Source organism: Pelmatolapia mariae, linkage group LG7 (assembly GCF_036321145.2).
Source record: "Pelmatolapia mariae isolate MD_Pm_ZW linkage group LG7, Pm_UMD_F_2, whole genome shotgun sequence".
NCBI lineage: Eukaryota > Metazoa > Chordata > Actinopteri > Cichliformes > Cichlidae > Pelmatolapia > Pelmatolapia mariae.
Window position 1 is genome coordinate 41,722,920 of NC_086233.1, and position 14,343 is coordinate 41,737,262.

The following is a 14,343-nucleotide window of genomic DNA, read 5'->3' on the forward strand; positions in this document are numbered from 1 at the left end:
GTATAGGGTCTGGAAAGAAATGACACCCACCTCTCCCACAGGGGAATTGTAGAAAAGGGGAGAGGCCAAAGGGGTACACTGTATTTATAGGGTTGCACCGAAGAAGAAGAACAATGAGGAGGGGCTCTAACTAATAATGAATATAACTACAGGCTTGAAGCTCCTAACAGTCAGGTATAAAGAACACATTTTGTGTAATTATAACAATATGTAATTTAAGGCCGGGTTACATGTACATGTTGCATTATGTCATATGACATATGGTCCCCTGCTCATCCCAGTGAGCTAAACCGGCACCCACAGTCAGTTTTAAAGTGTGGGTGCACCCCTGCTTTAAATCTCAGGCCACTTTAATGTTGGCAAAGGAGAATCACATATGATTTTTTAACATAATTACAGTGTTTGATTTCTAGCCCATTTTTAAGTGAAATACTTAATGCAAAGTTGGGATGGTGTTTTGGTGTTGTTGGTCACAAGGAGACCCTGATCTTGAAACTGCAGGTAAATGTTGAGTTGATGGAAAAACTCAGTAGTCACTGGGTCATTTCTGTTTTGTGGCAGATCTGGTGATGAACATTCAGGATGTTTTGTATTTAATTGGCTTGTGTTAAAAGTCTTCACTTATCCCAAGTAAACTAAAACATTTGGAACAATCCAGATTTTGGTCGGGTAAAGACAATTTTTCGTTATGGCATGAGAAAGCAATAGGAAACTAGAACATGTTATAGATAAAATGGGAAGTTTATTTCAATTAAAGAACTTGTAAATATGTAAATATAAAATATGTAATAGAGTAACTATATAATACTTTTACAGGTGTTTGTGGGGTGGGAAGGTGGCATTATTTTCGTTAGGCTCCTACAATGAGTTTTTGTAAAAATCTGACACTGTAGGAAAAATAAAAATGTATGAAAAAAAAGACTTGCATATGATCCAAAATCTAACAATGCAGCCTCGTCATATCTAATCCTGACCTGGTCTTAAGGTTTGCTGAGTCACAGTTTTATTTCTGTAGACATCAGGTTATGTTTATGTTAGAGAAGGGGTGCAAATTACACATCAGGTCAGTTATTTCTGTGCAGTCGCAGGATTTAGTTTCCATTGTGACCAGATGTGTTCCACTCTTTCTAAAAAAACATAAATGCAGTGTTGGCCCCTACAGTTCCTTCATATGGCACTGTGATTATCCAGTCCACAAGATGGCAGTAAGAAAACAACTAAAGAGAATAAATACGATGAACGTTAGCAGGGAGCAAAAGAAAAAGAAAAAAACCCTTTATTTTATATGTGGGCTTAAAAAATAGATTATCTGCCAGTGCAATTTTAGTGACTTTTTTTTCTTTATTGCTACTGGGAACATTGATTCATATATTTGTTATCTGTAAACTAAATGATTGCTATTTTTTTAAAGTGGGAAAATTACAGAGTACATTAAATAATAAACAATAGAATATTGTCATTTATTTATTTGGTAATTTAAATGGTGTTGTAAAATTACTTAAAACAAACGTTACAGGTTACATTTAGCAATGGAAGGATTATTAGCTTTTGTTGAAATGGTATTAAATTGAATTCAAAATATGTATTGATGTCATTTAGGATTTCTTATAGAGAATCGTGTTTGCCCATATTTTATAGTCACATGAAAGTCCAACTATCTACCTGCTAATCTATCGAAACTTGTGTAAAAGAAGCTTGTGGTGGTCCAAGGTTACTGTATCAGAAGGCTGCTGGTAGATTCTCTGCCGTTGCTGACTTGACTTCATGCCTGAAAGCCAAATGGCTGATGCTGTAAAGCGGTTCATGGTGCGGTGATTTCTCTAAGACGCCGAGAAAAAAATGTTTTAAAATTAAATTAATATTGTCCCAAGATTTTCTATCATAAAACGATGACAACTGTCTGGAAAATGTACATTTTGGACTACAGATTCTTTCTGGATTGTGTCACGAGCGCTTTTTATTAATGTGGAAATGCAGATTTTGGTAGTCCTTCAATATACTGGGAAAAAAAAATAATACAGTGACTCTTACTATCGCCTCACTCCCCGGAGAGGGCGTGGCTTGCTGACGCACTGCGGATCCCTCCCAGTGTCTAAACGGAGCGGAGAGAGGAACGGCGAGGCACGGAGGGGCGCGCGCCCATGTGCGAGTGTGTTTGAACCAACGAACGCGTACGCGCGCGCCATTGGCTCACCAGCAGCCGGAGTGTCAGTGTGCAGACGGGCTCGAGTCGGAGCATCCGGGCCAAGTTGCGCAGAGATGCAGCGTACATAGACGCAACACGCGGGCACACCACCGCGGCTCTTCCCAGATATCATGGTTAAAACACCGTTAAGATAGGTTGTTGTGGGTTTTATTTATTTTTTTAATGGCGGCGCTGAAGTCGAGGTGATCCGCTCGCCAGCGGGAGTATAGTGCGCACTCCTTTTTTTTTTTTTTTTTTTTTGCCGGGGCTAGTAGCCAACGCAGATAAATCCGCTCTATTATTATTTTTTCTTTTTCTTCTACCTGCTATTGCATAAGGAATCATGACAACGGGACAGGATGAAAGCTCTGTCCGTGTGGCATTGAGGTAAGGCGCTAAAGACTATTTAAATGTTTCCATTAACTCCCAAATGCGTAGCAAAATTAATTGCCCGGTGCCACCTGTCAGTCAGTGCAGCGGGCCTGGCAAACACCTGCAGGTCATCAGCATCATCTTGTGTTCGCCAAACACTCTTTGACCTGGAAAATATTCCGCCTCGTTATATTTTGGCGTCGTGACGTTGGTGTTACCGGCTTTCAGGACATATTTGCGGCGTAATTGTTTCTCACCTCAGTTTGAATGAGCAGGTTTTGTGTTGGGGCTATATCACAAACATAAAGCGTCACGCCCATTGCACAGGTACGCGCACGCGCGCACACATTCACGGGCCATCCTCTGTAGCATGCATGCTGGGAGGAGTGACGATATCTTTTTGCAGCGGCTCTCTCTATCATAGAAAAGGAGACAGATGGAGAAGGTGGGAGAGAGCCAGTCGGCCTGTCTTCGTCCAACGGTCTGGCCTCTCATCAAAGTCTCCTGCAGAGACAGTGGATCGATGAAAGAAGAGCTTCACTGACAGTCAGGTTCCAAGGAAAAGGGCAGTGGGCCTATAACGCTGTCAAGTCTGCTCTTTGTTTGTAGACATTCAGTGGACAGCTCAGTCACGGCTCTCAGTGATTCAGTACTGTTCCAATCAATTCACCAAACGGACATGCTTCACCTCTAATTTCATGCACTTGATGTGGGCGGCTGTATTCATGCTGAAGAAGGCCGCTCACACCCAGATGGTGAAGTGGCAGTGACATAATGGGGAAACCAATCTCTTTCTCTCCCCTCCAGTCTGTCCGTATCCATAGTAATTATAAAAATGACTCATAATGGCAGTATAGTTTCTCATATCTGTTTTTTCTTTTTTCTTTTTTTTTGGTATCCTCATCTTCAGCTGCTCGCCTGTGTTCCTTGTTCAACCTTAAAGACACACAAGTGCCTCGTCATTATTTGTGATGATTATGTTTGTGCTGAGCTTCCGGATACCATTCCCCAGTATCCCATTTATGAGGGGAATAATTTATTTTATGCTGTTGCTACTCCATGTGTAACAGGGGTTGAATTGGTCTCAAGTGTTAGTTTCGAACACAGTTTTTATGGTAGGACATTTTCCAACAGAAACTAGTGATTCTGGAGATGTTCTGTTTTGTACCGCCTGTTATTTGTTGCCAAATAACTCCCTGAAAAATTTGCCTTTGCAAAGATAGACATTTAGTGGTTTTAATGCAAGGATGAAAGCAAAACAGGCAACTGCCTGAACCTGCCCAGTTAATTACAAAACAGTTCCCAGAACAAGCAGCATGTCGCCATCCCAGTCTAAGTGGATCGAGTGCCACTTCTCCCCTGTGGAGCCTGTAATGCGGTCAGTTGTCTCTCCCCACCTGGAGTCTACTCTGCTGGGGCTTTCCTGTTTGTCCCTCTGGGGCTGCACAGTTGGTTGCACTAAGTAATATAACGGCCCTGCGCTGCCTTACTGTAAAGGTTTGCTGTTTGTCTCGATTCTGTGGTGTGATTTGTAGTGTTGTTTTGCTGCAGGCACTTTGGGTTTTTGTTAAGAGTTTTAGAAATGTTTTGATTACCTTTGATGTGTTTTACAGGGATGTAAGGTTAGGAATGGAGCAGCTCCTACAATGCTACCACTATAATGACAGTATGGTTATACAGTGATACGTTGTGAGACTGTGTGATGCAATATCCAAACAGTCCTGAAGAAATGAAAAGTCTGGAAATATGCATCTAGGAATGAACGAACTGTGGTGTCAGTTGTGTGTGCATCAGTTAGGTCAAAGGTCAGTGGAGGTAATGGTCATCATTAATCAATTTTAATAATGCAGTTCTGTTAAATCTGATTAGCTTTTTTCCACTGAACACTATTTTACCTCTTAAGAGTGTTTAATATTCTTCTCTGCAAGTTGGTTAAGTTCTGTTCACCCTACACTCTTTCAGTTAATTATCACCATCACAAATCATAAAGTAGCGACTGTTTTTTTGCCAAATTGTTATCCTAACCATAATCTACTTTGATGATGACAATAAATTGCCCCACAAGATGAAATGGAGGGGGTCTACATAGAATAGAAAACCCTTTCCCCTATTAGCGTACACATGAAGTCAACGTATCTGATTACAAATGATCACCTGTCTAATTTAATAATTCTAATTGATTCACACCTCATACATGAGTGTAAGGTAGCAGAATTATGATATGCCAGTTTCATATGAAAGGTAAAACACATGCCTGTCCAAATTGGATGCAAGTGTATTTTTAAAATGATTTGCATTTTCAGAGAGAGTCGCTATAGGAGCATGCAAATTGCAGTGAAAGTGTAGACAACCATTCACTTAGGAAGAGGTGGATGTTTTGTGTTGTGGTTCCACCAACTAAAATTACAGCTCTGATCTTAGTAAACTGTACTTCAGTTTGCCATATGTGAGACTGGTTATTTGGTAAATGTACCCTGAAAAGCATAGTTGAGCTTTATCATAATGATACCTCTAAATCTAATTCTGTTACCACAGAGTTTTACTGAAGATCAGTTTTCATCTGTAATGGGTTTTCTAGTGACAAATTTCAAGTGAAATTTGTTGAGTATCTACCTTGCATGTGCATAGATGCTTCAAATTGGGCATGACGGTTTTGTTTTTGTTTTTTCTCTCTGCTAAACCCAACAAGCCTATGGATATTTGGTTAGGTGTGTGTCAACAAAAACGCCTCATATGTAGACATCATGGAAAAATAGCTGAACTCATCTCACAGACCAACAGTTTTCATGGTGCTGTTTTATACAGGGTTGGTTTTAAGGACTAAAAGTACTTCTTAAGGTAATTTAACAGTTTAAGGCCAAAACTTTATGTTTATATAAAAAAGGCCATCTTGCTCTGTCAGACTTCTACAAAGGAACTCAAAGCTGAGAACATTTGCTTGTCAGTGTTTACTCGTGCAGAAAAATGGTGGCAGTATAGGGTGTATTGTGAAACAGTTGCGCAGTCGTATCCCTCCCTGACTACATTATATTAATTGTACTGTACCTGGTTTATTTGAACAGCCCATTATGTCATAACAGTCTGTTTTAAATGGTAGGTGTACATTGATGGGAGGGGCCGAAAGGCTTGAAGTGAGGACTTGCTGAACCTGCCTGCTGTGGTTGTTATTACAGTGTATGTAGCAGAATCATTGTTTTTAATGTGCTGACAGCTTAGCACTGGGGATCAAAGAGAGAGGGAAGTATCTTTGACTTTGTTTATATCTGCTGTAAGAGCTTAGCTTGTGCATTAACCACTTAATAACATAAAGTGGAGGAGCTTGCAAGATAAAAAGCCATGCCACATCTCACCTTGAAATTTACCTCCTCCTTTCCCCTGTAAAGACTTGTTGTCTCTGATGCTCAGCTGAAGGCCATAACAATGACGATAATAAAATTAAATGGGTCCCTAAACCTCTTAAGACTTAAGTTACAGCCATGCTTTAATGTAATCAAGTGTAGGCATGCAGCAACTGGTTTAAGTGGGTAAGGCTAAGCCTCAGGTTGTGGCTCACAAGCCAGCTGTAGAGACAGGACTAACTGTGGTGGAACAATCTTGTTAAAATGAGCTGCATGATTAGGGCAGATATCTTCTATTATTGACCAGAATGGGCTTCAGCTCAGCTGACAAAAGCTGTGTGAGCTGAGGTTTACAATGCAAATAGAGATTAGTGTCTTTCATCGGAGAGGGGGGAAAAAAGGGCCCAGTTGAAAAATTGTAAAAAAAAAAAAAAAAAAAAAAAAAAACAAAGGGGGGAAAAGCATGTAGCTACATGTAAAATATCAATTTGTGTCTGTTGTTAAACAGTTAGCTGAAGCATTAGTTGGCTACCCTTAACATACCTATTTTCTGTGTTTAAAAGCAACTCATGTTTTTGTATGCTACATAAAAGCTAAAGGTTTATTTGTCCAAAAGTTTATAGTTGAAGTGCAAAGACATGAAGAATTTTTTGAATGAAGTTTTAACAGTTTTTGGACACTGTAACAAGGGCAGGGCCAGTAGGTTACTGGCAGAGGACCAGTTGGAGCTCGGGACATTTAGATTCGTGTTCGTCGCCCATGGCAGCACCAACTAAACACAGCCCCTCAGTTTAAAGCCTCTGCAGACCTCGCGCTTTGTTCACATCCACTGAACTGTGAGAGTCTGCCAGGATGTAGCTGTTGACCCACAGTCGTTTAGATATGTCTGTGTGTGGGTTTGAGAGTGTGTTGGTCTTTACCTGCGTTCTTTTCCCTCCCATTCGAGTAAATTGTCCAGTGTAAATTTTTTTTTTTTTTTTTTTTTAACCCATCACTGCTGGTTAAATTTCAAATGTTGACCCTGGGACTGGGTGATCAGTACAGATCTTAAGTCCAATGGAAGTTTATAGCTTTTGAGCTACAATCTCAAAAACACAATTTCCTTCCGTCTCTAACCTGGACTGAGGTTCTATGAACAGCATTAATCAGTTGACCTCAGAGACACAGTAATTACATATGGATTTAAAAGTCCAAAAACTAGGAAACCATCTGACCATGATGAGCTCTGAAAGCTATTACCTAAAATTTTAAATTGAACCTTAAAATTTATGAGGAAGCCTGTAATAACCATTTTAATTTCATCTTGAAATTAAATTTATTTATTTTATTCTGCAGATGATCAAAACACAGTTTGCGCAAGACAATGTGTTTATTAAAATTTTAAACCAAAAGTATCACCTTTTTCCCACATTTCTCCCATTTGTAAGATCATAAAAACTGTGATACATATAAAACTAGAATTGATCCTCTGCTATTACTATAATAGTAGCTTAAGTTATCTTTAAGCAAAAGTGGCAGTATATTTGTCTTGTGCATTAATAGACTGACTCCGAAAGAGAAAGCAATTCGAAGCCACTGCCTCAGGCTTCAGGGAAGTGTGAGGGAAATATTTATTCATGGCCTTTTTTTTTGTTGTTGTTGTCTTTTTGTTGTTGTTTTTTTCATTTTCAGAAATGTCAAAAATGAATTTACTGAACAACTTATTCAGCAGACTGAGAAACTGAGAATGGTGGCAAAATGAAAGTTTGCCTCAATATTTTACTGTTGCTGAATAACCATTGCGAGCCAAATATTGAGCTGTATCACTGAATGAAGCAGTCCTAATGCACACTTATTGGTGCATTCCTTTTACATCAGAAGTTGGATGTCGGAGATACAAGTGACATCACTCCTGAAGTGACCATGTTGCAGTAACAGTATTAATAGTTGGAAAAAGCCACCCCCCACCCCCCAAAACAGGTTTTCTACCTTGCTAGGGAGAAATTCATCCATCACTTTTTTTTTCTCCGTCACTTAAACACAGCTGCAGCACATCCACTGATCATTGCTCTGTGTATAGGTTAGTAATTAGTAAATACACAATAGTGGCGTTACAGCTTACAAGATTTAAAGCTTTACTATTGTTTATGTGCACTGCTACCATGTTGGAATGTGAAGTTGGGGTCTGGTGGGTAATCCGAGTTGAGGAGGCATTCCAGTGGAAGATTCCGACTCAGAACTCGGGATTTCCGACTTTCAACTGAAAACGGAATACAGCAAGAACCTTTTCATATTACTTGATTTAACAAAATACAAAATGTCAGTAACATTTACAACAGGCACATGTCATAGAAAACAGTATTGCTTGGTACAGTGATGTGATTCAATTTGCTATTTACACAGTATTTCACAAACAAGGGAAGAATAGTGTTTATTGCTGAGATTAACAACTGTAGGAGATTAATATCAGTCTGGAGGATCTGGTTTACTTTTTTGGCTCTGTCTAGATCAATGAGTTCTTCTTTTGCTTTGTGTGGATTCCACGCACTTTTTCATTCTCATGCTATTTAAACGCTTCTATTAAAGAAAGGGCTTGATGGAGGCTTTCATAGGACTGTATTACATCTCTGCACATGCCTCTTGTCTTTTTAAGCAGTAGCCAAAATGTGTAAATACTAGCCAAGTTACCCAGACGGAAGCTATGAATAACACCTACTTGGCCTGCAGCATTAGATGGGAAGAGGTATGTGATCCCAACAAGAGTGCTGGAGCTCGACAGAGGCAAGCTTTGAATAGACTCAATTCATTATCATGTAACATAAGTGACCTTCATCATTTGTACTTCATGATCTTACTGTATAAAAATTACTCGAGCTGACAGCCTGCATGACTTTATAGTGGTGCCATTTAGGTTATCACAAAGCACTTAATCCTGTGTGATAAAGTGCTGTGATAACAGACTGTTAAAAGTGCTGCACTTCACTAAGATTATAGTCCTTGGTTAGTATCTAAAATGTCAAAAAATAATGACAAAATGCCTTCTGCAAGTTTCAAACTAGAAGTGATATATTTGGTATGCTGTGTCAAAAAACTATTTGAGTATTTTAGCTTCACAAATGTCAGTAAATGTTTTGTATTGTAAGTTTGTAAATTGAATATCTTAGGATTTTGGTTGGAGAAAACGAGCAGTTTGAAGACATAAACTTAGATTTTAAGGCACATTTTAGTTAAAATACATAGCTCTATGTATTTGTTAGGAAAAGTTCCACAGCAGGCCTTACATGCTCACTGCAGCAGGACCACAATATCAGGTAGTCAAATTATCTTTAGTAACTGACTTTGTCGTGGTGACGGACTGCCCTGTATCACACTAATTTGAGTGTAGCCCAGATAACACTTCCAGTGTTTGGCCATCATGACCTCCTTCTAGACAGAAGGCTCTTCCATTCCAAGACTATGCTAAGCATAGCCTACACTTAAGCTCAACTTGCCTCAAAATAGATTCCCGACTGGCCGCAGCACTCCTGGAAGACCTCAGTTATCTATATCACAACCTCAGGAGTCAGCACATTTCTGCCAGATGCATCTGCACCAATGCAAAGAGCCTTTTGCTGTGGAGTCTGCATGCACCACATGTCAACATGTTTTGTTTTTTTTTTTTTTTTTTAACAAGAACCGGATTTCCCAAATTCTCCTTCTCCTCCTCCATTATACAGCATAAAAATTAGATGGTTACACAGAATAAATTGGATGTAATCATAGAGTAGCTTACATGCAAACCACACCCTTAGAAAAATGTTATTGGCTCAGTTGTTGGCACTGTCTTGCTCTGGCGCACTTTGCATTGCTCCTTTTTTCCCCCTAGGTAGTTTTCTTTCCCAGTCCTTTAATTTTACCAGCAGTGTACCACTGCTTGATATGTATGCCTTTTCCTGTTCACTGTACAGATCTGTCCAGTTAAGGACTTAGCCAAAAATGAATGAAGTCTAAATGTAGAACAGAAGCCACAAATAGGATGTGGATGTAACTTAACTTCTATCATCCAACTGCCTGCATAATCACAAATAGGACTCAGACGGTCACAAATAGCTCTGTTTGCATAGCAAGCTGCCACCTTATTTATGTCAAGAGACTCTCTCTATAGTTAATGGAGACAGATGTTTTTTCTATGAAGTGATCTGTTTTTATTTATGAATCAGAGTTTGTTTTAAGGTTATGTTGAAATGTATTAGATGTTGCTGTGCTGATATGGAAGATGCATGTTTAGCTTGCAGTTACCATGTTAGGGACCCATGACTATGTTAGCACTGTGGAATCCATTCATCTAGCACTTCATGTTTGATTTTTTTTCTCTAATCTAAAAGGTGTGATTAGGGATGGGTATCGTTTAGGTTTTATCCGATACCGGTGCCAAACCGGTACTTTTGAAACGGTGCCGGTGCTTAAACGGTGCTCAAACGGTGCTCAAACCGGTGCTTAAAGAATGGAGAACACAAAATTGGTCCAAAAACCTCTCATGTTCAGCTGTTTTTTGTAAAAAGATAACAATGTTAGCCTTTTCTGCAGCTATAGGGCATATATGGTATCACTCTTGGCTGGAAGCAGTGCTTAAACAATGGGGAAAAAAAACACAAACTTTGTCCAAAAACCTCTCATGTTAAACTTTTTTCCACTTTTTCTTTGGTCATTTTAGCCTTTTTGGCCAGGGTGAAGGGAGTATCTGCCATCAAACAAGAAGACAGCCGCATGTAACTACGACGGTGTTTGCTAGTTCACCTTACATGCATTAATTTAATAACATGGTTAGCCTACTCAACATAAATTACACACGAACAACATTAAGCTACTCATGCAGAGAAGAACGGCTGCTGCTGCCATCATCATCCGTCATCATTTCTGCTACACTGGCAGGGCTAGGGGCCAGGACTCTACTCTTCGAGTTTTTGGGGGATGTTGCTAACTCCAGGTCCGATAACAGGCACCACACCCGCAGTAGATGTGCTCGGTGTGAGGTCTCGCAGCAAGCTATCAAACACGGCGCATTTCTCGGCTTTAAAAAAACGCTATGCGTCGCCAGGTGTTTCATCGGATTCGAGGTGTTACCTCCTTTGACAGTATCACAGTACCAGCTTAAAGCACTTGTTGCAGGCTGCTGAGTTTGCATCTTTTGCTGCGAAGTACAGCCAGACTTTTGACCGCTTCGCCTTGGGCATTTTTAATCTGTAGCTCTGCTCTAAAAGAACGTACGTACCTGGACCCGCCTACTATCCTCGGAAACGTAAAATGATTGGCTAGAATTGGCTCAGGAAAAAAAAAAAAGCACCGAAACAAAGCACCGAAATGTGCGCTGCTTTTCGGTCTGGTTACTACCGTTTATGTCAGAACCGGTGCCATCATGGCACCGGTTCTGACCCATCCCTAGGTGTGATGCATGTTTTAATATTGTGAGGTTTGTGTTTTCCACCACAGTAATGTGATGGCATTGAATTTGGGTCGCAGTGTTTTCTTTGGTTACAACACTGCAACTGAAGATAGGGTTATTTGCCCTTAACGTACGTATACCACATTTGGTGAAAGCCAAACATGGCACATATTAGCTTATCAAAGACCTCATACCATCTGTGGTGAAGGAGTGGTAATTTGGTCTCGTTTTGGAGCCACAAGACATGGACACTTAGTCTCTGAACTCTGCTTTAAACCTATAACTACTGACAGTTATTGATGAGAATTGGGTCATGCAACAGGACAGTGATCCCACACAAAGAGCAAATCTATAACAGATTCGCTGAAAAAGAAAGGAATGAGGGTGCTGCAATGGTCCAAAGTTCATCAGGTACATTATCAATCCTTGTTCAGCTTTGGATTGGATAGTCTTTATTTTCGCTGGAAGCAATTTTGATAACAAACTGTCATCAGCTATGCCAGTACATACCACAAATAGTTGCCTTTGAAGCAAAATACATGATACTCAAATGAGTATTTGTTGAAAAATAACCGTTGGCTTTATACATTTTCATTAAATCCTTTGAGGATGTCATTATGTACCCTTACCCTATCCTATCTGATTAATTGCAAAAAATGCATCAGCAGATGAAAATGCAAAACAAAAAAATGAAAAACTGAAATTCTAGCTGTTGTGATATCTAATTGCTGGAGGAGTAGTGGCTCACCTCTGCATCACATCTTCAATTTGGATGAGGAGTAGCAGTCAGTTACTTGAACAATAAAACAGCTTCTTTGCTTGTCAAACACCCTCCTGTGTTTAGATGTCTTGCACCTAAAGCGCAGCCTTGGATTAAATCCTGCTGAAGGCACCAAAGTGCAAATGAAGTTCCACCACCTGCTGGCATCATATGGCAGCTGTTTGACTCAATCTGCATATTCATGAGGTGTTAGTCTTTCACTTTTTTTTTGCTGCAGATTTAAACACTAAACGTGGACAATGCCTTTGTTAAATCTTTCTGTGTTGATTGGTCACCCACTGTGAAATAAAGTCTTGTATTTGAGAGCTGCAAATAGTTAAGTGCAGAGTCAAAGTGCCTTCCACTCTGTCTTGAATGGTGTGTTTACCTAACCTGTTATCTTCTATCTGGCCTGAAAACTGCAGATGGTGGCTGGCTGTAACACACACAGTTTTTAGGGCTAGCCTTTGTGTCGCTGACCCATGTTTGACACAGAAATGAGATTCCTATGTCAACAGCACATGGTTCAGTGACACTGCAGTCTAGGCCTAACTCTGCCTCTATCACAGAGGAGTGTGTTATCTCACAGTGTACATTTTCTCCTTATTTTGTTAGTTAATTGGATGAAATCATATCTTTTGTTTTTCTTCTATGCACTGCAAAAAAAGACAAAGCAGTTTTCATAAAGGCTTTTAACAATGTCTGCAGTATTTATTTGTTGTTGTTGTTGTTTGTGAAGTTGCATATAGGAAAACTAAGAAATAGACCTGCAGCCACATTAAAAAAACACTGGACAGAAAACACATACATTTAAAAACAAGAAGCACTTTGTGAGCACAAACTTTCACCAAGGTAGCTTACTCTCTGGGCAGTTTTTACTTTTAAGTGAATTATATTGTATTTTTTACATATTCATTTTGTTTTTATTTATTTTTGAAGATATTTAAAATGTTTGTAGTGAAGTAAAAACAAGTGTAAAGTATATGCTTTTGTTATTTTCCTGTTGAAACACATTTAATATATTTGACATAATTATGAGTGCAGTTATCATTGTTTTTTTTTATTTATGTGGCTATAATACATGTGTAGTATTCATTTCAACGTTTGAGTTCTTTTAATTTTTTAGATTTTTTTTTAGGGGGGGGGAGGTTAAAACATTTTGATCACAAGTTTTTGTTTAACAAAAAATACAAAAAAAATTATTTAAACCAGTTTTAACAGACTCGTAATAAAATAATGTGATATGTAGAATCCTTGTCTGCTTTCCCTGTATGCTGATATGTTGTCAGTACAAACAATGGCAACAATAACATGGGCCTGAATTCTGGAGCATGGACATTAGATTCCATATTTAATATTTAATTAGCGTAATTTCGTCATCTGATTGTAAGTTATCTTTTTTAGAATCTGTTATGAGATGTTTGCGGTCATGACTTAACCAGACCCACATTAATGATGTCAGAGTTTATTTGCTGTGTGTGATGATCCACATTGAATTAGACACCTCTCGTATTAGATTCAGCATGTCTGTTGTGTCAGTGTTTCCAGTCCTGAAAAGGATGACTCATTCAAAGCAACACTGGAATATCTACAAATAAAGCCTGACAACCAGATTAGAAGAAGAGGCTTGAAAATACTCCTGTGCCATCATTTTTTTTAAATTAAAGCAGTAATTAAAAGGGAACATTTCTTTGGCTATGCTCTCACCACATATAGTTTGACACATTTTGCACTTCAGTAAGATCTGTCGTGGCAGGTGTGAACGGAGCAATTACAAAGTATCAACAGAGAGGAGAGGTGACTGAAGATTTTGTGCCTCGGCCCTTGGACCACTGATTAGTTTTTGGAAAATCTGTGTTATGCTAGATGCCGGTGATGTGTATAACATAATTCTCCATAATCTTTGGCTAACTTTGGCTAAAATTTGCTGGAAATTCACAGAAATTAGTCTAAAGGTTGTTAGATGGAACTGAGAGTTAAATTACTTTACAATATATTTACACATTGCAATTAAAAACAAAACAAAAAACAGCAACAACCCACAAATGCTGCTCAGTGCTTGTTTAAGACCTAGATAAGCTGTTAAAGCAAAGGACCACTATGGCCAGCATTTCTCCAAAAGTAACTCTGGTCTCTGTACCACTTTTCCCTTCCATGTTGACTACTTCATATGATCCCTAGCTGAGGCCTTCTGTTTCCTAACCTTTCCCTCTGGTTATGATGGGGCAGTCTGCTGTCTGACCCTTGACCTGCAGGAAGCAGCAAAGTCGTTATCAGCGTGCCACAG

The 14,343-nt window shown here is 39.2% G+C and overlaps 1 protein-coding gene across 7 annotated transcripts in view; it reads left to right on the forward strand.

The window, feature by feature from the left end:
• The first annotated feature begins 2,170 nt into the window (after nt 1-2,170).
• kif21a (kinesin family member 21A) overlaps nt 2,171-14,343 on the forward strand; it is a 56,105-nt gene continuing 43,932 nt past the window's right edge. For 6 of the 7 annotated variants that reach the window (XM_063479135.1, XM_063479136.1, XM_063479139.1 and 3 more), the window contains exon 1: nt 2,171-2,572. In XM_063479135.1, the coding sequence (XP_063335205.1) occupies nt 2,529-2,572 (44 nt within the window). In that variant the 5' untranslated portion in view covers nt 2,171-2,528. The remainder of the gene's footprint in view (nt 2,573-14,343) is intronic. The other variant, XM_063479141.1, reaches the window with a different exon arrangement.